At 34.8% G+C, this 26,564-nt stretch overlaps 1 protein-coding gene across 1 annotated transcript in view; it reads left to right on the top strand.

Annotated features, from left to right (window-relative positions):
- LOC149923129 (neuronal acetylcholine receptor subunit alpha-10-like) overlaps positions 1-26,564 on the top strand; it is a 66,727-nt gene that overhangs the window by 35,631 nt on the left and 4,532 nt on the right. Inside the window, exons 3-7 of the mRNA XM_090162959.1 lie at positions 2,984-3,028; positions 4,865-4,974; positions 5,039-5,222; positions 7,386-7,737; positions 7,824-8,023. Of these exons, the coding sequence (XP_090019085.1) occupies positions 2,984-3,028; positions 4,865-4,974; positions 5,039-5,222; positions 7,386-7,737; positions 7,824-8,023 (891 nt within the window). The remainder of the gene's footprint in view (positions 1-2,983; positions 3,029-4,864; positions 4,975-5,038; positions 5,223-7,385; positions 7,738-7,823; positions 8,024-26,564) is intronic.

Raw genomic sequence — 26,564 nt, 5'->3', positions numbered from 1 at the left:
AGAGTAAGCTACCGATTTCTAGCGTTAATCCCAATCCCCTTCAAGAGTAAGCTACCGATTCTTAGCGTCGCTCCCAATCCCCTTCAAGAGTAAGCTACCGATTTCTAGCGTTAATCCCAATCCCATTGAAGAGTAAGCTACCGATTTTTAGAGTTGCTCCCAATGCCCTTCAAGAGTAAGCTACCGATTTCTAGCATTAATCCCAATCCCCTTCAAGAGTAAGCTACCGATTTCTAGCGTTAATCCCAATCCCCTTCAAGAGTAAGCTACCGATTCTTAGCGTCGCTCCCAATCCCCTTCAAGAGTAAGCTACCGATTTCTAGCGTCAATCCCAATCCCATTCAAGAGTAAGCTACCGATTTTTAGAGTTGCTCCCAATGCTCTTCAAGAGTAAGCTACCGATTTCTAGCATTAATCCCAATCCCCTTCAAGAGTAAGCTACCGATTTCTAGCGTTAATCCCAATCCCCTTCAAGAGTAAGCTACCGATTCTTAGCGTCGCTCCCAATCCCCTTCAAGAGTAAGCTACCGATTTCTTCCGTTAATCGTGTATCTGCCAATGGTTAGAAAATTTTTAACATTGTGAGTAATCACAAAAATTTAAAAAAAATTAGGAATTAGGGTTAAAAAGTTTGGCCACTCAATTGAGAACCTGAGGTCTAATTCTAGAACTCTCCCTAAAAATAAGGACTCGCTACATAAGGACAAATCCTTATTTCACTCTTAAGAATAAGCTAAGGACAATGAAATTCTTTTATTTAAATAAATATACCTTTATTCATGGGAACAAATATTTTAAAAATAGTAGCCATTATCAACGATAACAATAATGACAATCATCAGCTAGGCTAATACCCAAGGCACCAACTTCGGCCCAAGTCATCTAGCGACTCATAATGCCTTTAAATAATTATGATATAATTTCTTCAGCTAAATATAAATTTTCAATATTTATCAAGGTGGCCATCTTAAAATGTGAGCCAAATAAGGATACTTTTTGGTCCTTAAGCCACTAAGGAGAGTTTTACTCTAACTTTATCTTACGAACTATTTTAGCACTTTCCTAATTTTTCTCAAGGATCAGAGTAGAATACGAAATTTCGGGTATAAGCATAATTTCAAGTTTTAAGGACAATTTTTTATCCTTACGAATCATAATTAGGGTTTTAGTCTATAGAATAGAACCATTGTATATGCAACCAAATATAATAAACCCTAGATACCCTAGATTCGAAATCACTGCCTCACTCGTAGTCAAAAGCCATTACCCACTTCCAACCGGAACTCCGAAAAATTAAGCTTCATAGTTCACATGGTAACCAACAATAAAAAGCGTACTACAGCAACCGATGGAGGACGGTTTTTCGGAGGCCACGTGCTGGAAGTGGGTAATGGCTTCGTTACAAAATTGACAATCGGAAAACTCAGAATTCGAATGTGGGGTATAGGATACGGAGATCTGTACTATCTTTGATACAAACAAATAACATCAAAGCCAATCTTAACCGATTTTTATATAGAAATGCGATGATCTATAAATAGGTGAGGTTACATAATTACTCATAAATATGCCTCTGTATAATATTCCCATTGGAAAAAATTCAATGAGACCTTGTTTCACGCCGGAACATACATTGAGCGGACCCAAAAATGCAAAAATGCTTATAATCCTTGCGCTATGGAAAGGGTTACCATGGAAATGAAATCATGTGATCGCGACGCTAAGCCAGAAACGCGCGAGGAATTCTCACTAACTTCCGTTTCCCATCAGTAAAGTTGATGACGCATATTTCGTCATATCCCTTGAACAAGGTTTCATTCACGAAAATGCTTTTATGGCATACTTATGAGTTATTATGTTACATATGCTAATACGAACTCCTTAATTCTTCTAAATCTCCAAAGAAACCAGCCGCTCAAATCGGTAATGTACTTTGCGACGAAACAAAGAGTCCCGGGGCTAACTACTTACAAACTGCGCCAGAACTCAAATCCGCGCGCGAGTTTCCTAAATTCTCCTTTGGGGACGTTCGAACTTGTCCTTCGCGTCCCGAAGTTTTCCAACAAGTAAAAGTCTCGAGTTTGTCCTCGGATCTTTATTTGCTTAAGACGAATTCCCTTTTGATGTCGCTGCTCTGACTCCTTCTTACCTGTAAACCGGAATACGAGGGGATAAAATCACCTCGGGATTAGGAGCCCGGATTCCTTCCAATATTTACAGCGAACCTACTCGAGCTCGAAAGTTAATGAGGTATTGGTCCGGCCCCATCACTAGCGGCGCTTTCGGGCCCTTGTCAGGCCCTCGCGAAGGGTGCAGTCCGCGTTGAAGGAAACTTTCGCGTGATTCTTCAAGCGGCTCTCGGTAAGAAGTGGGGATTTCGGTGGAAAATCTCGGGGATGCGAAAAAGATCGGGGCGCACCTAGATGGCGCTGATAGAGAATCCAGTCGCGTGTAGGGCTGGGAAATAAGGCCCGCTTCGTTTTAAGGTGTCAAGAAAAATAGGGTTACGACTCGTTAATCACGAAAACAAAACTCGGCGCTAATCGAATTGAAGGGGCTTCCCAGCCAAAGCCCCGGGCTGCGCTCCTATCAAAACTTGGGGCTGATATAAAAACGCGCTTGCCTCTCTTTTTAATTAACTAAACTGCAGCGCCACCAGCGGGGATAAAACCGTGTAAGAAGAAAAAATGTAGATTAATCACGCGAAAAATGGGAGGTGGGGGTCCGGGGCTCGCTTCTCTCGGACCCTACCTATTTATCTTCATATTTATATTAAGCGGACCCTCGGTTTACCCGAGTTTATGGCGTGTAACTAACGTTGAATGGATCCGTGAAATTTTTTCTTCAACTTTCTTTTCTGGCCTCGTCGCAAAAATTGTTCCGCCAATTTGTTATAGCGAGCAAGCCCCTTTTTCAAAAGTATATTTTCCCCTAAAAGCGTTGCGAAGTAATGAAGGGTGCTTTGATTTTTCTCTCCACGCAGGACCAAAGGAGTCAGATTCTGACGACCGTATGTTGGATAACCCAGGTTTGTGGATAAATTAACCAAAGTTTCGAAATTTGTCCTTAATATTCTTAATATACCGCTTGATGCGAATCACCATATGTCTATAATATTGTTCCATAAGTTTGTCACTTTAAGGAATATTTTACTGAGAGCTAGTAACGGAGTGATGGCATCACGAGAAGAAAATCTCCCCCTAGCGAGGCGCTGTCACAGGCTACGTGTGACGCGGGAGCAAGCGGACGCAAAACGGTGACGAAGCCCGCAATGCTGTATGTCTTGTGAATAGCTCTCAGTAAAAATTTTGCACGTGAAGAATAGGAAGTGTCACACTTATGTAACAATATTATACACTTATGGAATCACGTGTCACTGTCAGTGAATGCTCGTTTATATTTACTTTGAGTTTACGTCCATCGGTATTTAACCTGAATGAATTTAAACCTATTATACTGCAAGTGGGGTTTTTAGTTTATTAAATTGAATTTTTTCATACCCATAGACTTTTGTAGGCCCAATAGAACCTCCGTAGGCTTTGGGCACAGTGCCCATTGCATTAAACGGCCCTGTATACTGCACTGAACTTAGGTTATAACCCTTTGCCCGTCTGTTTTGGCACTTCTATTTACATTGTCAGGTAGAGTAATTTACGTAGAAAACCACATCCTTTAAAATAGGCTATTGTCTTTTGTTGATTATTTATTGGGCTTATACTTAATTTTCTCGCTTAATTTAACGTCCAGATTGGGAGGAGCCTAGATTTTTTTGTACATGTAAACCTCGTTTTCAAATTCTAAAAACGTCAATGGACGGATGGAACTATCTTGAAAAATTCTCGACAGATGTCTTTCCAATATTAAAGCGAGTGACGCGTCCAAAGAAACTCCCTTAGGTGCTTTTCCGTATGTCACCAAAATATTTTGCAGTATGATAACCTACCTGCCATTTGGGAATTTAAAATCGAGTTGTCAGTCATTCGTACAAATCCCATACACGAAAGCTGCGCTCTGAAATCTCAAAACAAAAATAATTTTAGAAATCTTCAAATCAGTTTCAAAATCCCGAAATCTGGGTGAAAATCAGTTACAAAATCTTAAACTCAGCCTAATAAACCAGAAATTGCTGAAATCACTTTAAGATTGAAAATCCCTTACGCCAAATAGTTAGTAGTAAAATTAAGGCTTAAAAATAATTTTACACCGCCAGCAAAATTTTCAACTGAAAGAAAATATTACCCTATAATTATAATTATTATATTTATTCATGAAATATAAATATAATAAGATTTGGGAATTACAGAAAAACAAATTTTGTTTCGCTATGGCTCTATTGAGTTTTTCGTTTTGACAAAACAATATATTTTCCCACGTAATAGGTTTTACCAGGAAAATATTTGACTGTATTCTTATTTCGGCCGCCAGATTACCTAATTAATTTCTAATTTTTATCAAATATTACCTAAATACTATTTACAATAAATTTAATTAAATTATGATGAATGAAAATTAAATAAAATTAAATTATGATAAATAAAAATAAAATAAAATTAAATTATGATAAATAAAAATAAAATAAAATAAAATTATGATAAATAGAAATAAAATTAATTATGATAAATAAAAATAAAATAAATTATGAAAAATAAAAATAAAATAAATTATGATAAATAAAAAGAATATAATTTGTGATAAATAAAAATAAAATAAATAACGATAAATTAATTTTTAAAAACCAAACCTAAAATACTCCAAATTGGCCGAGCAGTTATAGTAATTAAACTCAGCCTTTGTTCCCGGTTGTATAAGCCTCTTTCGGATAGGGCCTCCTAAGTCTGCTGACCGCTTAATCTTTAATTTGCAGAAGTGGACCGACGTTCATTTGAGGTGGAACGCCTCCGATTTCGGCAACATCGGTATCATTCGAATCCCAGCCGAACAAGTTTGGAAACCAGATATCGTACTCTACAACAGGTAATTGCCCATTTGACGCTCCATCTGTCATTTCATCAATTTAATTGCACATTTTCGCGACTAGCGCTGACCCTCAGTCGAGCACGAACACTCTGCGCACTAACGCCGTGGTCAAGTCGACCGGCGAGGTGACCTACGTTTTCCACGCCACATTTCGAAGTACCTGCAAAGTAGATTTGGAGTATTTTCCTTTCGACGTTCAGATTTGCAACATGAAGTTCGCGTCTCTCACGTACGATGGCCTTCAAGTGAGTCAGTCTTCCATCTCGCTCGCGTGTCTTTCCGAACCACTCCTTTGATATTATCAGAAGTAAATGAACCCGAGTTATCGAAATGGCGCTCAGAATCGGAGGGCGTTTTCCTTATGAAAATGATGAGAAAATAGATTTGGGTACATTTGTTCAAATTTCATTCGCCCGAACGGTGGTACAAATGTCCTAATGATCATTTGTCCGAATGCCGGAAAACAGGATCGTATGTCCGAAAACGTATTTCACTTGCCCGAAAAAAATATCACAACATTTGTTGGTGATTTAGTCGTTCAATTTATGTTAACTTTACTGGCGAATTTCATTTGTTTGAATAATCGTTTGTCCGTTTTTTTCGAACATTAGGAATTGTTTTTTTTAAATATTGTTAATATAAGAAAATAGTAACATTAACGTGAACCGAACCTAACCTAACCTAACCTAAAATATCCATATAAATAGCCAATGTAAAAATGGACATAATAGGATAAAATGATTAGACATTATAATAAAAATCCGGACCAAAAAAAACAGCAATAAGAAATAGTAATTTAGCGACAGAATGAAACAAACAAGTTGTCCAATTAAAAAAATTGAAACATTTGTTATTTCGGCGGTTCGGACGAATGAAATTCGAACATTTGTTCCACCTTTCGGACGATTGAAATTCGAACAAATGTACCTACCCCAGAAAATCGAGTCAAATAAAAGCTAATTTCCATCCCCGTCTTTTGACGCGATAAATTGCGCTTGTGAATTGTGTTTAAAAAATGGTTTCATAAAAACAAAAACGTTTCTTTCTGTCTATGAGCGCGCAAAATTTTAAATCTGAGGTCAAAATGTAACTTCATAAGGAAAACGCCTCCAACATGAGGAGTGTAGCAGTCTGATAACTCCGATTCATTTACTTTTGATATTAAACCACAAACTGAATCGTGGTGAAGAGTGTTTTGATTCAAATGCGATTCAAATGAAACTTCGCTTCTATCTTTTGCCTCTCATTTTCCATTCACTCGAGAGGAATGCGTTTGAGAAATAATTTGGCGCTGTTTTCTTTGATAAACAAAATTTATTTTTTATTAAATAATTGAGAGCCTAAATTGAAAATGTACTCTGAACAGCTTTTAAATTATTACCTATTTAACAAAATTTAAAAAACACCATTTATCTGAAAACATTCTCGTGAAAAAAATTGATTTAAAAATTCCCAAAGATTTATTAAATTATTTCTCGAGAATGTATATTATAGTTTTGGCTAAAAAGATTATTTTAGCATAAACCAAACACATTCATATTAACGCTCATTTGAGAAATGAAATTGACACTTTTCTGTTTTGGTAATCATTTATAGGGATAATGCAGAGGTGAAAATAGCCAACTTTCTTTCCTCTCATTTCCGCGCTCATTTGAGAAACGAAATCGGCACTCCTCTCATTTTCGCGCTCATTTGAGAAACGAAATCGGCACTCCTCTCATTTTCGCGCTCATTTGAGAAACGAAATCAGCACTCCTCTCATTTCCGCTCAAATTTGAGAAACGAAATAGACGCTCCTCTTCTTTATAGATTCGTTCTTTTTTAAACTTAAATGTTCAGCTTAAATTTGCTCAAAATGATCCGAGCACGTCCATTACTAGTCAACCATGAGTGCGGGAGCTCAAACAGAACAAGTTTAATATAAATACATAATTTTAATTAACTTGATTAATATTTAATAATTATCTGTGCACCTAGGAACAATTTGATTTGACCTTAAAAGGGAATATAACCTGCAAAGCAATATTTACGGAAGAACCCTTCAATTTTTCAAATTATCCTGTACAGTGGCGCCAAACATTTCTAAAACCAAAGGTAAGAGCGGCCAGAGCCGCAAACGTCGGTGTTCCACACCAAATACCTGAGGTTATATTCCCTTTAATTGAGCAAATGGGTTATTCATATTATTATAAAACTGAAAAGAACGTCGCTGCAATATATTTCCCGAATGAAAGCGGAACTGGAGCGGTACGAAAGGCGGCTTTGTATAAAGGCGACAATTGGATTCGCGCTCGCATTGTCAATCGCGATCCTCGTTGTAGATTCGCGATGTTTCGGGTTTTGGAAGCGCAATTATAGAATAGAATACAAGGCGCGCGCTGGTCCGTAATATTTCATTCGTTCCGCAGGTAGAGCTTTCGAAGACGGAAGAGAGGGGTAATTTGGAATATTACCAGGAGCACGGCGAGTTTATCTTGGACGATTTCACTTGCGTAATAAACGAGCGGAAGTTAGACTGTTGCGAGGAGCTCTCCAAAGACGTGACGTACACGCTGCGCCTGCGAAGGCGTCCAATGTTTTACGTCTTCAACCTGATCCTGCCTTGCATCCTGATTAATGGCGTCTCCATTCTGGCCTTCTACGTCCCGTCGGAGTCCGGAGAGAAGGTGACGCTGGCCGTCGGGACGCTGCTCTGCGTCACCGTCTTCCTGGTCATCGTCCGGGAGGCGATGCCGCCTTCCCAAAAGACGCCTCTTATCAGTAAGCGCTAAACCCTTTCCCCATTCAGCGCCGTTTATCTAGAGCCCGCGGATTAACGGTCTTCGTTCGTTCCTCCGCTTCCGCAGATCTGTATTACGGCGTGACGGTGTGCTTGGTGGCGTCGGCCACATTCTTCTCGGTCATCACGCTCAACATGCATCACCGGGGGAACAAGACCCCGTCGGACGTCCCCAAGGTTTTGCGTCGCGTCGTGCTCGGCTATTTGGCCAGACTCATGTTTGTCAACTGCGGCAACAAACCTAACAAGAAGAAGAAAACTGAAGAGGTCAGTCAGTTGATATTCGCATTTACGTATTTTGTCTTGATACTAGGGCTGCGCGAGTACTCGAACATCATGAAGTACTCGGCCTTTTTAAGGTCAAATACTCGAACTTTACCTCGATTAAGTAATTGGAGAATACTCGTCGATTACCGAGTACAAAAAAATTGCATATTCGGGTACCCGTATTTGGTCTTGATACTAGGGCTGTGCGGGTACTTGAACATCATAGAGTACTTGGCCTTTTTTGAGGTCAAGTACTTGAACTCTCTCTAAACTCGTCGAGTTTGGTTTTTCTATCCTCGTTGCTTCAAAGTTCAAAGAGGGGTTTTTACAACTTTTGGGGGGCAATAAACGGTACCTACAAAGTTGTGGAAACTGGGATTCATTTAAATTAAACGAATATTTTTCAGCATTGAAAGTTACTTCATACTCCTTTTAAATTTACTTTCATAATTACTCGAATAAAACCAGCTCCTAATCAAGTACTCGATAACCCGACTCGTTAAAATTTTTCTCGAGGTTTTTTTAGTTATACTCGACTCGAATAAGAGAAAGTTTCCTCTTGATCAAGTACTCGATCACTCGACTCGACTTCAATATTACTCGACTCGAATATGCAATGAATAAATTTGATACCTACTCGATTGCACAGTCCTAATTGATACGGTAAAGAATTTGTTACCTGAGAGAAAAAGATAAGCAACTCGAAACAAGCGACTTTTGGAAGAAATTCAAAAATTTTATTACATAATAATTGTTATTATTCGAAAAATAAAACCTAACAATTAGTTTTGTCGACTTTAAAACTTACTTGACTTTGTCTCTCAGGTTGCGCGTACGGAATTCTATGTTAAAAGGAGTATAAAGTTTCTCCTTTATGAAGGATCATTTAATTCGTCACCCGAAAGCAAAATCCACGTAACTTTATTTATATAAATCTTAAAATTCTTAGGTGACGAATTTCACATTTCTTCTACCTGTTTTAAAATAAGCTTGTTTAACTAACGATAGTTACATTAATAAGAAGTCATAGCATGTGTTAGATGCCAATTTCTAAATTGAAAATATACTACGTCAATGTACTCGCTGTCTTTGAGAAATTCTGTCAGAGTTTCGTGTGTTTTACAAAAAAATTCTATAGACTTTCTATAAAATCTACGTATTTCTTGACGAAGGAGCTACATAAAAACAAGTTCAGCAAGCGTAGCTTATTTTATAGAAAGGCCTATTACTATAGAATCGATAAAATTCTATAAAATTTCTATAAACCTTTTTCGTAAGGGCGTGGTTTTTACCGGAATCTGCCAGCGTTGATTGTACATCCGCTTGGTCTGCTTTATCAGGGCCACTTTACTCATTAACGAAGGTTTTCAAACGCATAAAAAAGGGCCGCATATTTTCCTTCGGCTAAGGGCACAGAGGGTCTTAAAGAGCCACTGATAGGGACTCGAATAACACATCCAGAAAGTTCCCCCCTAAAATATACAAAATTTTGCTCCGAAATTGCGTAAATTGCTCCGACTAGACTAAAGCCCCTCCAGGGACATTAATCGTAATATTTCAGAGTCGAGAGGGGAGAACTTTTTCGCAATTGTAACAGACCGCTAAATAAATTAGACGTCCACACGCACCGGGGGGGGGGGGGGATCCACCCTGAAATTCGCTGGATTATACGATACGTGAAGGACGCTGAATCGATTCCAAAAAACGAATGACGCATCCGATATATCTCTGAAACTTAAACTGCTGGACTCGAAAACAGATGGAGTGCTTAGCTTTTTCACACCAGCGCCACTTGTAGCGCCACGGTGGCAGATTATGGAAACATTTCCACAATAAACTAGTTAAGCTAACGACGTTTATATTCTTGAATTTTAAAATTTTGTTCCATGGTTCTATTTCAATTTGTTGTAATGATTTATAATAAAAAGTACTGCTACTTCATGGAATTTAAAAAATGATTTTATTAAAATAAAATGATCGGGAGCTTTCGGACCGTAGTCCTTCGCTACAATATTCTGATTAATGTGATTATACGTTATACGATTACAACATTACCCCTGGTGTTCAATTGTTTCACAATATTTTGTTTTTAATTTAAAACCCCCCCAACCTTTTATGTTTATTGACCCTTCCTCTAGATTTAAATTTCCCCTATCTCTGATAAAAACAGCTTCCTTAAAACATCTCTTATACCAAAGTCCTTCTTGACATAATACTTTAGTCGAGACGTTTATATTTTTAGATCTAGCGGTCTTACGCACTTTGAATTTGGTAGAAACGTTTGCGATTCTCTCGGTAGGGGCGCTGGTGGATGATACGTTGCGAAGACTGGGGTTTTGGCTTGTGATACCGGTCCTATTTTTTTTTCAAAACCCGAAAAGTTCCGCTTCCGAGTTCTGAAACCTCATTCCAAAAATCAATTATTTGAGCTCAGATTCTAATCTAATACCTCCCTATTCGGCACTTAAAAATCAGTTCCCCCCCCCCACGTTATTTTATGATTTTAAGGAAATCACTTTTAGATCAGAGGTAGTGCGTTTTAGATTTTCAATTTGAATATTTTATTAAAAGTCAAATGGAAATTTAATTTTCCCAATTTCGGAAACAAATATCCATTTCTGATTAAAGAAATATTTAGGGTTGGCAAAAATAAACCAAATTTTTAAAGTACAAATTGAATTGAAATTAGAAATTATATCTTTCTACATTCCATATCAATTTCTGATAAAGAAAAACATTCATTTTTGCTGGTGAAAAAGTAACCAACTTTTTAAAGCGTAAATTGAGTTGAAATTTGAAATTATATTATCTGTAAATTTACTGTAAAGTTTATTTCTGAGCATGCAAAAAGATATTTAATATTTCGTGTTTAGTATTACTCTCTAATTTTCCATAGTTGTCTAGATTCTACATTTCAATATCAGAGTTGCCAGATATACAATCCGGATCGTAGTTGTACGATAATTAAACCCTCGGTACGACTAGAGATCGGCGTTTGAATAAGAAATTATCCAATTATTTATTTTTTTCATAACCGACAATTATCCAAAAAATATCGGAAAAAAAACCATTATTTTTGCATGTTAAATCGTTGTTTATTCGTATAAAATGTTCAAAAATAAACAGTTAACCAAAATTTTTATGATTAATCGAAATTTTGCCGGTTAGTTTATTTGTTCCGGCGATCTCTAGGTACGACATACGATGGTACGGCTGGATCGTACGGCAAAAATACAATCCAAAGTACGATCCGCGTTAAAACTGTTTATCAATTTCCATGGATAGATTAAAATCTATTAATATTTATTTAGAGCGGAAACCTTTATATATCTCTAAATATTGCGGTAGCCACTGATCTGAAGCAAAGGCCATCTCCCAGATCCCGGACTCCCACTTCCAAACACGCTCTTGCGGTTTTCTGGGGGAGTGATTATGGTCGTCACGAATCTAAAATATTCGAAAATATTTTCTCACGTATTTTTTCGTACATAATATTATCATGTTTTCAGTCAAAATGTTAAGTTATCTAGTTGTTTTTAGCCGTACGATCCTTCTTAATCTAGAACGACCCAAATCAAAACTATAAACGATAATCTGGAGCTTGGAATTTGGCAACCCTGCATTTCATAGTATTCGAGACAAATACCCAAGCAAATGGAGACACCCCGTATATTCGGGGCTTACGCGAAGTGAAGTGTCCTCAAGATATTCCCCAACTTTCTGTAAGGCTGGCCTTGTTAGAGGCCCTTTCAATTTATCCCTGGGCACTTTCTCTCGCGTGCCGTCCTGTTTTGGAGGCCAGATATGGAGCCAAAGGGACTAGCAGTCAATTCCACTATACAATCTAGATTCTAGTGATGGCAGCTTGGTTTTATATATTTTTTTCTCCTTTCTATCCGAAGCTCTAAATCCGTTAATGGCCGTGATAGCGGGAGGGTCGAAACGTCCTATCTCGCCTCGTATCTGACACTCGGTAGTGTAGCGGAAAGCCAGGACGGGGGTACAGTTTGCTCCTTTTAGGTGGCTGTTTCATACTAGTTGTGGCGTGATGTTTCATTATAGTCGCCAGCTCTGGCGTTATAGGCTCTGCCATTAGCACTTCAATCCTTTTTTGCTCGAGACTTAAGTCCGGGAAAGCGTTCATTTTGTTCATTATAAGAACGCGTTCATTCGCATTATGCTCGTTACGCGTGTCTGTTGCGACATTATTTAACGGCGGATTTTAATCCCGCGAATGTAAATGAACCTTCGTATTCTGTATTTTCCCTCGAAGGCCTTGGATGGTAATACGCTAGACCTTCATTCTGGATTAATTTTATGGCGGCTTGTGGAACTAAGGCTGAAATCCTTAACGCCAAAATATAGCCAAAGCGGGTCATATTAGGCTTCCTTTGTTGCCCAGGCGAAGTTTGGTACATTATTTTTGGTCTATTTATTACCGAATGTAACTTTCTTGAGTAACCCAAACCTGTATTGTCGAATGTTAAGATTGATTTCACCATCAAAAATATCGTTATTCAAAGTTTATACCCTATTTAAATATGGACTGTATATTTGGTGATATTTAAGAATATACTATATTTAAATATGGACTGTATATTTGGTGATATTTAAGAATATACTATATTTAAATATGGACTGTATATTTGGTGATATTTAGGAATATACTATATATAAATATGGACTGTATATTTGGTGATATTTAAGAATATACTATATTTAAATATGGACTGTATATTTGGTGATATTTAAGAATATACTATATTTAAATATGGACTGTATATTTGGTGATATTTAGGAATATACTATATTTAAATATGGACTGTATATTTGGTGATATTTAAGAATATACTATATTTAAATATGGACTGTATATTTGGTGATATTGAAGAATATACTATATTTAAATATGGACTGTATATTTGGTGATATTTAAGAATATACTATATTTAAATATTGACTGTATATTTGGTGATATTTAAGAATATACTATATTTAAATATGGACTGTATATTTGGTGATATTTAGGAATATAGTATATTTAAATATGGACTGTATATTTGGTGATATTTAAGAATATACTATATTTAAATATGGACTGTATATTTGGTGATATTTAGGAATATAGTATATTTAAATATGGACTGTATATTTGGTGATATTTAAGAATATACTATATTTAAATATGGACTGTATATTTGGTGATATTTAAGAATATACTATATTTAAATATGGACTGTATATTTGGTGATATTTAAGAATATACTATATTTAAATATGGACTGTATATTTGGTGATATTTAAGAATATACTATATTTAAATATTGACTGTATATTTGGTGATATTTAAGAATATACTATATTTAAATATGGACTGTATATTTGGTGATATTTAGGATTATAGTATATTTAAATATGGACTGTATATTTGGTGATATTTAAGAATATACTATATTTAAATATGGACTGTATATTTGGTGATATTTAGGAATATACTATTTATAAATATGGACTGTATATTTGGTGATATTTAAGAATATACTATATTTAAATATGGACTGTATATTTGGTGATATTTAAGAATATAGTATATTTAAATATGGACTGTATATTTGGTGATATTTAAGAATATAGTATATTTAAATATGGACTGCATATTTGGTGATATTTAAGAATATAGTATATTTAAATATGGACTGTATATTTGGTGATATTTTAAGAATAATAATGTAGTAATAAACCACCCGACGAAAACATGAACGGGATAACTTGTATGAGTGATTGAGTGTAAATTTCTACAGCATAGAACTACTTCTACACTCAGCCAGAGTTCCCTATCACGTTTTGTAGCACTGGCTTAACCTAAAGACTTCAAAGCTCTGAAGTCTCATTTATCAAAATTTAATTATTAAACGGTATTTTATTTTCGGGTCGTACTATAAGCTTATAATATTTTCACTATATTTTATGTAAATTAATTTTCAAATTACGGCTAAATGGGTAAACATTGAAAATACTCCCTCGGTGTGTAAATTAATTTTAATGATTTTACAATTTGGGAAATAAATTATAGCGATACATACGTTAAAATGCGCGCCAAGATCGGCTCGTTGGAATTTGGAAAAGCTTCGAAATATTTGTAAATGTATGAGTAATGTGAACGGGTCCTTTCGATTGACGAGGGTAGATGACCATTTACAAAGAAAAAAGGATTTCGCCTTTAGCGGCGAGACAGAGGGGAAAAACGGGACCCAAAGCAGTGGACAAAAAATAAGAAGGAAGAAAAATAACATAACTTTCAATCGATTACACACTTGAAGTGATTCGGGTGAATTCTTTCGTTGGCCGTCGATAAGAAGAGGGATCAGAAATACTGGGCCATATTTCTGATGGTTCTTTCTTCTGGCCATTTCTTCAGGACTTGATTAAAAAAATAGGCTTTTTACTCTGTAGCAGTTTTTGAAATATTTTGTGATATTTCTTATTTTAATAGATTTATTTTGATTTATAACTTTATACGGATTATTTAATTTTATGTTTTGCGTTTATTTAAATTACGCTATTCTTAAAGGGCTATCAACAGTATTCCTCTCTTAATATGACGTAGGAACAGACAGAATAACTTTAAAAAAAGTTAATTCAAAATGATAGTGTTGTTAATTTTCCGGGAAAATAAAATGCGAAAATTTTCCGAATTACGATATAAAATGTCTAATAACAGTAAACATACTACAAAACATTAATAGTGTTACATTGTTAATCAGATTAAAGCTAGTCTAGAGGTTTAGTTTTACTTTTAGAATCGAAAAAATGAGGCGAAAATGCCGCTTCATTTAAATTTGTAAACAATATTAGACTAATCATGGAATGAAAACTTTTTTTTATTTTTTTCGGTAAAACACGGAAACTTTTCCGAAAAAAAAAGGCCTCGGTCATTTTCCGGAAAATTTTCCGACTTACAACACTAGTTTTCTTTCACTTTTGGGGCTGTTCTAGCGTAGACAAATAATCTACTGGACCCTACACTAGAGTCTAGAAATATACGGAAAATATTCCGGGAAAGAGGCCTCGGTCATTTTCCGCGGACTTGCAACACTACAAAATAACAAAAAATGTGCTAAAATTTTTTGGCTAGTCATTGCTGTAATTCGGTAATTTGTAATTTTTTTTAAATTAACAGAGCCATTTTAAATTAATCTGGACAATGTAAGTAAAACACTTACGGGAAGATCTTCGGTAATATTTGAAGAAAACCTTAGTCACGAGTCCGGCCAGCCGAGTCTTTCCAATCTATTACTTTATCGATTTCTCGAATCTATCAAAACCGACAAGTCCATCGGACAAGCTCGCTTAATAAATTTAATTACAAAGACTAAGTGTACATAATTCATTGAATTATAACGCTTATCGATTCTTAGAGGGCGTCAGTGTCGTTGTATAGGCGTATGAATGGTGCGCCCGAGAAGCTCAAGGGCGTGAAAGCGAACAGCCAGAAGGCGAGAGAGATCAAAGTTAATTATTAAGGTCGAGGGGATTCTTAAACTTCAACACACTGCTTTCCCCCAACACTCACCCCTCTTCGCAACCTCGTTTTAAACTTCCCAGAGATGGTAAATTATTACCCTTCCTACGCAACCAGTCAAAAGTCGTGGATTTTCTCGCGTACATTTTTCATTGGTTAGACGCTTTAGCGCCTGCTGCCGTCGGAAGGGGAAAATTCGGAAATTGTCTTCCCCCTTTCCGTAAAACGTTCAGCCTAAAGGCTCGTCCAATGAAATTTGTACGCAACACTGCGTTAGCGTGTTTAAAGGCTAGCTGCGTTCTTCTTGTATTTGTTGCTCCTGGTGTCACCATCAGGCCTCCGGCGAGCGTACGTCAACTGTAGCGATAATTTTTTTCGGCGTTTCTACCTAGCGGAACTCTAAGCGATTACCTTTATAACCTTCTTTAGTTTTTTTCTCAGATGAACGCTTATATTTTTTATTTACAGCCGGAAACCTTATTTTGCCGTATAGATCGCCCTCTAACCTAGCGCCAAAACAAGTTTCGTTAATTTAATTTTTAATAGTTAATTAGATATAACGTATTAAAGCGAATCTCCCGAAAGTAATATTAAAATATTCACGTCAGACTAGCCTAGGCTGTCTATTATGTATAATATCCTGAATGTACTTATTTATACTTGGCGAGACGATTTTGATCGCTTCTGCCAATCCACCTCACAGTCTGCTCCTCACCTCATTGGTTTAATAAAACCTACGCGGGTGACCCTGTATTGCCTGTGGAAAAGTAGTTCATGGTGTTCACGGATGATCTCAACATTGAATAAATAAATAATTTCTTGATCATCTCTAATCAGTATTTCATCATTGGAGTGTGTTTGATCTTTACGTAAAGAAATAGTAGTCAAGTAGACAAAGTTATTTTTATAAATCTTTTCTATTGGAGGTTATAGTTTAAATAATCTAGTTGACTATTTCACGGCAAAACCTAGTAAACTACAATTTTTAAATTTTCGAGTTTGTATCAAATATTCCCCAAATTAATTACATTATGAGTTAAACCAAGAATGTATTTATTTATACTCAGGGAGAATGAATATGTCGAGATTATTTATAGCGTTTCTCCAATTCCACCCTTTGGGGCCACCGGTATGCTCCTCCGCTTTAATAAAATCAAATAATACCGCAATCTCATTGGTTCTTAAAAATGACGTTTTTCGACGCGATTAAAGCTGATGCGAGGACGCAAAAATATGACCGCCTCCTTTCCCCCCCCCCCCTTAGCGTGACGGGGTTAGGGCCTCAACGTGTCCGTCGATAGTCTCGACATATTCATTCTCCCTGAGTATAAATAAATACATTCTTGGTTAAACCACAAAATCAGAGTTGGCACAATTTTGCTAAGGGTGGAAAAACAGGGTGGAAAAAACTAGATTGTTTTTCTGTTAAAAACCGTGTGGAAAATCGTTTTTCCATGGTTTTATCAAAATTCAGTAAAAAATAAATAATAAAAGCAGTATATTCTGCTATTCTTTTGACTATTCTTCTGGCCTTTTTTCATCTCTCCAATTTGCAATGACCAAATTAGTCGCTTAATAGATATATCAATCATTAATTTACATGAAAAGAGTTTTTTCCACTTGTTTCCTATTTTTTCGGTTTTTACCAGTTTTTCCCACATGTCTCGGCGGCAAAAACAGGTTTTTGCCGGGTTTTTGCCAACCCTGCACAAAATACCACTAAAGTTACCGTACGAAATAATCTTAATCAAAATAAAGAAACTGAAATTTGTCAAATATAAAAAATGTCGTTTAGTAGGTTTCGCCACGGAACAGAAGCTAGAAGATTTAAATTTTAAATTATTTGGATCTTAATATAAGTCGAGTACGGAGCCGTGTTCGTTAAAGGTTATTTCGGATGCGCGGATAATCGAATGTAAATTTAACCCTCGGCCTTTGATTGAACTGTTTTCACGCGGACATCGTTCCGAGCTGGTTAATGCGGATTTGGGGGCCGAGACAAACCTCCTTTTGTCGTGGCTATAGCGCCGCCTCGCGTACAAGAAATTCCTGAAATGTTTACCCTGATAAAGTAGGAGAAAAGGGCGCCCAAGTCCCATTAAAGAATCCGGAAGTGCAGTCCCCCGTTCCTTCTAAAAAATGCCAGCCCCCTCCTGGCCTGCCCTGCCCTACCGTGCCCCCCGGCGAAAGTGGTGGGTGGCCGAAATGAAAGTATAAAAGGGGGAACATTGTTTCGGGGGTCCTGATACTGCAGAAAGGCGGGGCCTGTATCGATGAAGATTTATGATCCCGGAGCCCCCGCAGACATTCCAATGATTAAACGCGCAGCCTGTAAAATTCTCTTTCCAAGCGTACACGCTCTGCGACCCCCTCTTCTCTTGAATAGCAAAACAGGCTTCGTTTATACAATCGAAAATTTGGAGAGATGGAGAAAACGCATCGGCATGGCAACGGCCATTAATATGATCCCCTCGCAACGATCTCGTTTTTCTACAGCCTGGATTATTTTTCATTTCTTCCCCTACTGAGACGAACGCTTTGTTGTTATTTTTACTAGCTTGTCGTTGCAATTTACTCTAATTTCTCCAAATTTTACAATACTTTCTATCTCGTTGTTTTATTTTAGTGTTGTTAATTTTCCGGAAAAATATAACGCGGAAAATTTTACGCAAATCGGAAAAATAAAAAATTGAAACATATATTACTTTTTAAGGATTTTTAATGCTTTTAACTTTTATCGATATAAAATGTCTAATATCAGTAAACATACTACAAAATAGTAATAGTGTTAATCAGTTTAAACTAGTCTAGAAGTTTAGTTTTACTTTTAGATTCGAAACAATGAGGCGAAAATGCCGCTTTATTTAAATTTTCAAACAATATATTAGACTAATCATGTTGAAAACTTTTTTTTATTTTTTTCGGAAAAATACGGAAAATTTTCCGACTTACAACACTATATATATATATATATATATATATATATATTTATTCCTAATAAAAATAAGAATAATAATAATAATTATCTAGGCTAAGTGTTTGATTGAAGTTACATTATATAAATACTAACAAAATTTAAAAATATTACGCTAAATACATTTTATTTGTTTAAATATAATCCGATACTGGGGTATTATAAATTTATGTTTTATTAAACTATGGACGATAAATTTTACCCTTTCTCAGTGCCCGTTAGTCGCCCCCTGGTGATACAATTGTGGTATGGGAAAGGGAAATATCTATTAAAAAAATGTCTAAAAGCTATTGTTTGAACTAGGCGTTCTGGAAATAAGGTCGATTTATTTTTAGGCGACCGGCGGCCATCTTGCTGACGTCATATTTCGGAAAAATACGGAAAATTTTCAACACTACTTTATTTTAAAAAAGTAATTCAATTTGCAAAATATTTTAGCTTTATTTATTACGTAGACAAGAAAATATTAATTTAAATACTAAAATTATTTTTTGGCATTCACCGAAAGAATATTTTATTTAAACAATGTACTTCGTCCGTTAAAATGTTAGTGTTGGACAAAGAACCGCACTCTACAGTCAAAATGTAGATTTTTAAAAATTCTTATGAACTTAGTAAGATCGAAATAAACGCACCATTTTCTAATTTACGTACTTAATAGGCCTTTCTATAAAGTAACATTGACTTTCTTGTTTTATGTTGCTGCTGCATCACGGGCGACGTATCGATGACGTTTTACTACGAAAATCCCTGAACATAAGAGTAAATTTGACGAGGCACCCTGTTTTTAAGTATAAACTGAACTGAACTTCTCCGTATATCGTGACGAATGAGTTACATAAAAACCAGTTCAACTAGCGTAGCTTATTTTATAGAAAGGGCTATTTATTTGGACTATTGTCAGCTATTTTGGTAGTAAGGTATCTTCTCCTTGAACACCGAAGTTGGGCGTGTAGAACACTTTTACAGGCGTTTTTAGACCAACTGATACATTCTTAACCTACAAATTATTGAAATTACGAAGTTTACGTTTTAATTTATTCATTCTATATGATAACATTTAAACTACTAAAAATTTACGAACGAAATCAAAAAAGCCCCTTTTGGTTTTTTGAAACTAAATTTCAAATCTTAATAATATTTAACGCGTGATTGTAAGTAATCTACAAGCAGGAATTAGGAATAAATTATTTGAACACGAGGTATAGCATTATTTATGATCTAAGCCCTGATGACCCTGGATGAACGATTACGGTATAATGGATGCGGTCAATCGATACTCGTTTGATTAATCGTTTTTTAATTAACCTTCGACCTTCTTTAATATAATGAAAAGGGGGGATGGTCCTGGTTCTCGCGTTGATTTATGGGACGAAAATTAGTTAAAAATAGGAGAATATTGATAGCGCTTTTAAAAATGACAACGATGCGTGGGGTAGGAGGGTAGGATTACTGTGTGGGGTTTTCTTCCATCGGTCACGAATCTATAACCATAAGTGTATAATACCGTTACATAAGTGTGACTGAGAGCTATTCACAAGACATGTAGTCAGAAATTTATATACCGTTGCTCCAAGCGAATCAAAAGCCTACTTACAAGACAGACTGCATTACGTATAGAGCTTAGCGCCGATTTGATTAGGGTCGGTGGCGGCCTTTCGCGAAGGGGAAAAAATTTCTCCCCTCTTTTGAAAATTTGGAGAAAAAAAAATTACAAAATGTTTTGAAGGAAAAAACATTAGGTAGAAAATCTCAAAAACAATTCAGCGGTGGGATCAAAATTTATCAGCGGCGTCATCAGCGGTGCGCCGAAAAGTAAAAGAGAAAATGTCGGCGACGGAGTTGTTGGATCTATCTCTCCCGCGTCACACGAAGCCTTTGACAGCGCCTCGCTAGGGGGAGATTATCTTCTCGTGATGAAATCACTTCGTTACCGGCTCTCGGTAAAATATTCCCCAAAGTGTCAAACTTATGATACAATATTATAGACTTACGCTACAACGTAAAGTGTTTTATAGTCTGGGAGCGTTAGAAACGAGTCTTTGGGAGTATTGGTTTTATTATCTGGCGGAAGTTTCCCAGCTACGTTCCTCCTTATTCTTCTAACATCCGTTATACGTACAATAATTTGGACGTAAAAGCTGCTCGGCCATTAGAAGAATATATCTTTCGGTCGCCGCTATTTTACTTAGCGCGCTCACTGAGGGAGCTTATAAATCACGCGTATACCGAAGCCGAAGAAGCCCGTAAATTGAAAATTTATGACTTGAATAAACTTTGCCTGTGTGTAACATTTTGCGTTTTTCGCTCCTTTATATATATACACGCTTTTGAAGAGTTTGGCAGCGATTTCCAAACTCGTCGCCACGTACGTTTACGGAATCGCGAATTACGTCTATATTTCGTATATACAGGGTGATTCAAAGATTATACAAAAAGTTTAAGGAGAGGTAGGGGGTGAGTTGAGAAGTATGCCTGTTTTCCCCCATTTTGCTACGATGAGTTAAAAGAGCGCCAGAGAGCTTCAAAGTGTGGCCTACTAGCCCCTGGAAGTAGGCTGCAACCAGCGCAAAACCAAGCAGCAAGGAAACGCGAACATTAAGGTTTGGGTTTGTGTGATAGGTAAAAAAGGACTTTGTAAGCAAATCGAGGTAACCAGCGTAAAAAGTCAACTGAAACAGTATTTAAAGTCGTGATGGACCGCGATTTCTTTCAAACTGCGACAATGGAGTTCACTTCGGAAGAACTGACGGATATTCATTTCGTTTATGGACAAGCGGATGGCTATGCTTTGGCTGCTCAACGTCTCTACCACGAAAGGTACCAAAACCGGCGCATCCAAGTGCTTGTTGCAGCCTACTTCCAGGGGCTAGTAGGCCACACTTTGAAGCTCTCTGGCGCTTTTAACTCATCGTAGGAAAATGGGACAAAAACAGGCATACTTCTCAACTCACCCCCTACAACTCCTTAAAATATTTTAATAAACTTTTGAAACACCCTGTATACACGCTTTTGAAGAATTTGCAGGCGTTCAAACGTCGCCAGCGATTTCCAAACGTTGACGCCTTTCCCGCGTGGCCACGTACGTTTACGGAATCGCGAATTACGTCTATATTTCGAATATATATAAAACTCTATGAGTTTATGCGGCAGTCTTTCGTCTACCTTCTAGTTTGGAAGCGGGGGCGAGAATGGGGGAGGGAACGGATTTTCCAGCGAATAATAAAATGTTTTTCGAGTCTTTCTCGGCACGGTTTAGTACAGAGAGGCACTTTCTGCCCCACCCCGATAAACTAAAGTGCTTCGTTCCCTTACTGATGGCTGAAATCCAGGCGAGCGAAAAGAGCGTCGAATTGCGGGGAAAAAGAACACATATTAGGCCAAAGCCCTGGGCCCGAAACGTCGTAAAAGTTTGCAGTATACAGACATTTACAAACATGAAAACGTTTTATTGGTGGTTAAGTTTTCTGGCCCTAACTTTTTTCTGTTTCTATATTTTGATATTTTTCTAGCTTATGAGTGAATAAATATCGTTTGTTTGACATAACGATCTCGAAACACCTGTTTCATATTCGTGGTGTATGAATTAATCTTTCATTTATGAAGTTAAATCTAGATACATCATACATCTAGCATTTCGGTATACCAATGAAAAATAGGTTCTTTCAAGCTGTTTTTAAGATTATATTAAAATGTGGGGAAAAGTTTTTTATCAGTGAAGCGATAAAATTTATAAGTGGCAAAAGTTCGGGGTAGGTATACATTTGTTCGAATTTAAATCGTCCGAATGGTGGAACAAACGTTTGAATTTCATTTGTCCGAACCGCCGAAATAACAAATGTTTCAATTGTTCGAATTGGACAACTTGTTTGTTTCATTCGTCCGAATCGGTAGCATCACTTGTCCGAATTCTGTCGCTAAATTAGTATTTCTTATCGCTGTTTTTTTTTGGTCCGGATTTTTTTTAGTGCAAGAATTAAAAATGAAAAACTACATAGTAAATATCGTTGTTTGTTCAAGTTGTTTTTTCTTAATTGCTGCTATATCTATATATTGTATATTTTACTTCATATTCGTATTAATATCGATCAATGTTGTGGATATTTTAGGTTAGGTTAGGTTAGGTTCACGTTAATGTTACTATTTTCTTATATTAACAATATATATAAAAAAAAACCAATTTCTAATGTTCGAAAAAACGGACAAACGATTATTCGAACAAATGAAATTCGCCAGTAAAGTTAACATAAATTGAACGACTAAATCACCAACAAAAGTTGTGATAAATTTTTCGGGCAAATGAAATTCGTTTTCAGACATACGATCCTGTTTTCCGGCATTCGGACAAATGATCAATCGGACATTTGTACCACCGTTCGGACGAATGAAATTCCAACAAATGTACCCAAATTAAAAGTTCATGGTTGCTCTTTTAGAAGTAAGATAATTATTGGTAAAACATAACGCACACCGTTCCTGGTACATCTTCGAGCTTCTAAACCTTTTCCTCGAGCTCGTCGGTACATTAACTGCATACTAGCATATTTGTTATTAGAAAGGTTTACCGTATTAATCGCAACTTCTATTACAATTTATGCATTTTGAAACTGCACGCTATTTTATACTTCAGTATCTAATCACCTGTGCATTCGGATGAGCCACACACAATTTCCCAATTAATTTGATTTATTTTTCATTTGTCTGCAGCTAACCGATGAAATTTTTTTAAATCAATTCCTTTAAGAAATTGTCGGCGAATAAAGTTCGTCATTTTTAATTGTGTGTACGGGTTTTTGAGGTAGTTTTTGATAGCGCATATCTCTGAAACGAACCAACCATGTTCATTAAACATTTCTTACTAGTGTTGTAAGTCGGAAAATTTTCCGGAAAATGACCGAGGCCTTTTTTCCGGAAAATTCTCCGTATTTTTTCGAAAAAAAATTAATTCCATGATTAGCCTAATATATTGTTTGCAAATATAAATAAAGCGGCATTTTCGAATCTAAAAGTAAAACTAAAACTCTAGACTAGTTTAAACTGATTAACAATGTAACACTATTAATGTTTTGTAGTATGTTTACTGGTATTAGACAATTTATATCGATGAAAAGTTTTAAAAAAAATTAAAAACCCTTAAAAAGCAATTTATGTTTCAATTTTTATTTTTACGATTTGCGGAAAATTTTCTGGAAATTTTTCCGCATTTAATTTTTCGGAAAATTAACAATGCTATTTCTTACTCATTAGCACCCATAGAATACGCCTCTGACATACTTATCCGTAACACCGTGTTTATTCCAATAGGTGGTTTCTTTTCGCTTGTTCGGGGATTTCGGAGTAGGGTAAGAAGAGTAAGGCTATGACGTCATTTTACTCCGATTAATTTGAGTCGGAGTAAAAACGTTTTTCCAAAATGGCCGCCTGTGACCTTTAATAAATTAAATTTTGACTAGCAGACGACCAAATCCGATTTACTCCTTTACACCTCCTTTTCAGAAGGAGCGATGGTCAGATCACTAAGCTTTAGAGTGGCCTAATAATCATGATTAAATTATTAAAAATTTAATCCTGATTAAATTAATATAATCACGATTTAATCAATATAATCACGATTCAATCAATATAATCACGATTAAATCAATATAATCACGATTTTATCAATTTAATCACTATTTAATGAATATAACGATTCGATTAATATAATCACGATTTAATCAATTTAATCACGATTTAATTAATATAATCACGATTTAATTAATATAACGATTTAATCAATTTTATCACGATTCAATCAATATAATCACGATTTAATCAATATAATCACGATTTAATTAATATAATCACGTACGATTTAATTAATATAACGATTTAATCAATATAATCACGATTCAATCAATATAATCACGATTTAATCAATATAATCACGATTTTATCAATTTAATCACGATTTAATTAATATAACGATTCGATTAATATAATCACGATTTAATCAATTTAATCACGATTTAATTAATATAATCACGATTTAATTAATATAATCAAGATTTAATTAATATAATGATTTAATCAATATAATCATGATTTAAGAAATTTACTCACGATTTTATCAATTTAATCACGATTTAATCAATTTAATCACAATTTAATTAATAGAATACGCCTCTGACATACTTATCCGTAACACCGTGTTTATTCCAATAGGTGGTTTCTTTTCGCTTGTTCGGGGATTTCGGAGTAGGGTAAGAAGAGTAAGGCTATGACGTCATTTTACTCCGATTAATTTGAGTCGGAGTAAAAACGTTTTTCCAAAATGGCCGCCTGTGACCTTTAATAAATTAAATTTTGACTAGCAGACGACCAAATCCGATTAACTCCTTTACACCTCCTTTTCAGAAGGAGCGATGGTCAGATCACTAAGCTTTAGAGTGGCCTAATAATCATGATTAAATTATTAAAAATTTAATCCTGATTAAATTAATATAATCACGATTTAATCAATATAATCACGATTCAATCAATATAATCACGATTTAATCAATATAATCACGATTTTATCAATTTAATCACTATTTAATGAATATAACGATTCGATTAATATAATCACGATTTAATCAATTTAATCACGATTTAATTAATATAATCACGATTTAATTAATATAACGATTTAATCAATATAATCACGATTCAATCAATATAATCACGATTTAATCAATATAATCACGATTTTATCAATTTAATCACGATTTAATTAATATAACGATTCGATTAATATAATCACGATTTAATCAATTTAATCACGATTTAATTAATATAATCCCGATTGAATCATAATAATCACGATTTAATTAATATAATCACGATTTAATGAATATATAACGATTTAATCAATATAATCACGATTTTATCAATTTAATCACGATTTAATTAATATAAAGATTTGATTAATATAATCACGATTTAATTAATATAACGATTTAATTAATATATTCACGATTTAATCAATATAATCACGATTTAATTAATATATTCACGATTTAATTAATATAATCGCGATTTAATTAATATAAGGATTTAAGTAATCACGATTTATCAATATAATCACGATTTAATCAATATAATCACGATTTAAGAAATTTACTCACGTTTTTATCAATTTAATCACGATTTAATTAATATAATCACGATTTTATCATAATAATCACGATTTAATTAATATAATCACGATTTAAATAATATAACGATTTAATCAATATAATCACGATTTAATCAATATAATCACGATTCAATCAATATAATCACGATTTTATCAATTTAATCACGATTTAATTAATATAACGATTCGATTAATATAATCACGATTTAATCAATTTAATCACGATTTAATTAATATAATCACGATTTAATCATAATAATCACGATTTAATTAATATAATCACGATTTAATTAATATATAACGATTTAATCAATATAATCACGATTTTATCAATTTAATCACGATTTAATTAATATAACGATTTGATTAATATAATCACGATTTAATCAATTTAATCACGACTTAATTAATATATTCACGATTTAATTAATATAATCGCGATTTAATTAATATAAGGATTTAAGTAATCACGATTTATCAATATAATCACGATTTAATCAATATAATAACGATTTAAGAAATTTACTCACGTTTTTATCAATTTAATTACGATTTTATCAATATAATCACGATTTAATTATTATAATCAAGATTTAATTAATATAATGATTTAATCAATATAATCATGATTTAAGAAATTTACTCACGATTTTATCAATTTAATCACGATTTAATTAATATAACGATTTAATCAATATAATCACGATTCAATCAATATAATCACGATTTAATCAATATAATCACGATTTTATCAATTTAATCACGATTTAATTAATATAACGATTCGATTAATATAATCACGATTTAATCAATTTAATCACGATTTAATTAATATAATCCCGATTGAATCATAATAATCACGATTTAATTAATATAATCACGATTTAATGAA

This window comes from Leiobunum rupestre, chromosome 11, assembly GCF_980474605.1.
Source record: "Leiobunum rupestre chromosome 11, qqLeiRupe1.1.hap1, whole genome shotgun sequence".
NCBI classification, from domain to species: Eukaryota; Metazoa; Arthropoda; class Arachnida; order Opiliones; family Sclerosomatidae; genus Leiobunum; species Leiobunum rupestre.
The sequence above is the reverse complement of the archived record's forward strand: the minus strand, read 5'-3'. Positions and strand labels throughout refer to the sequence as shown.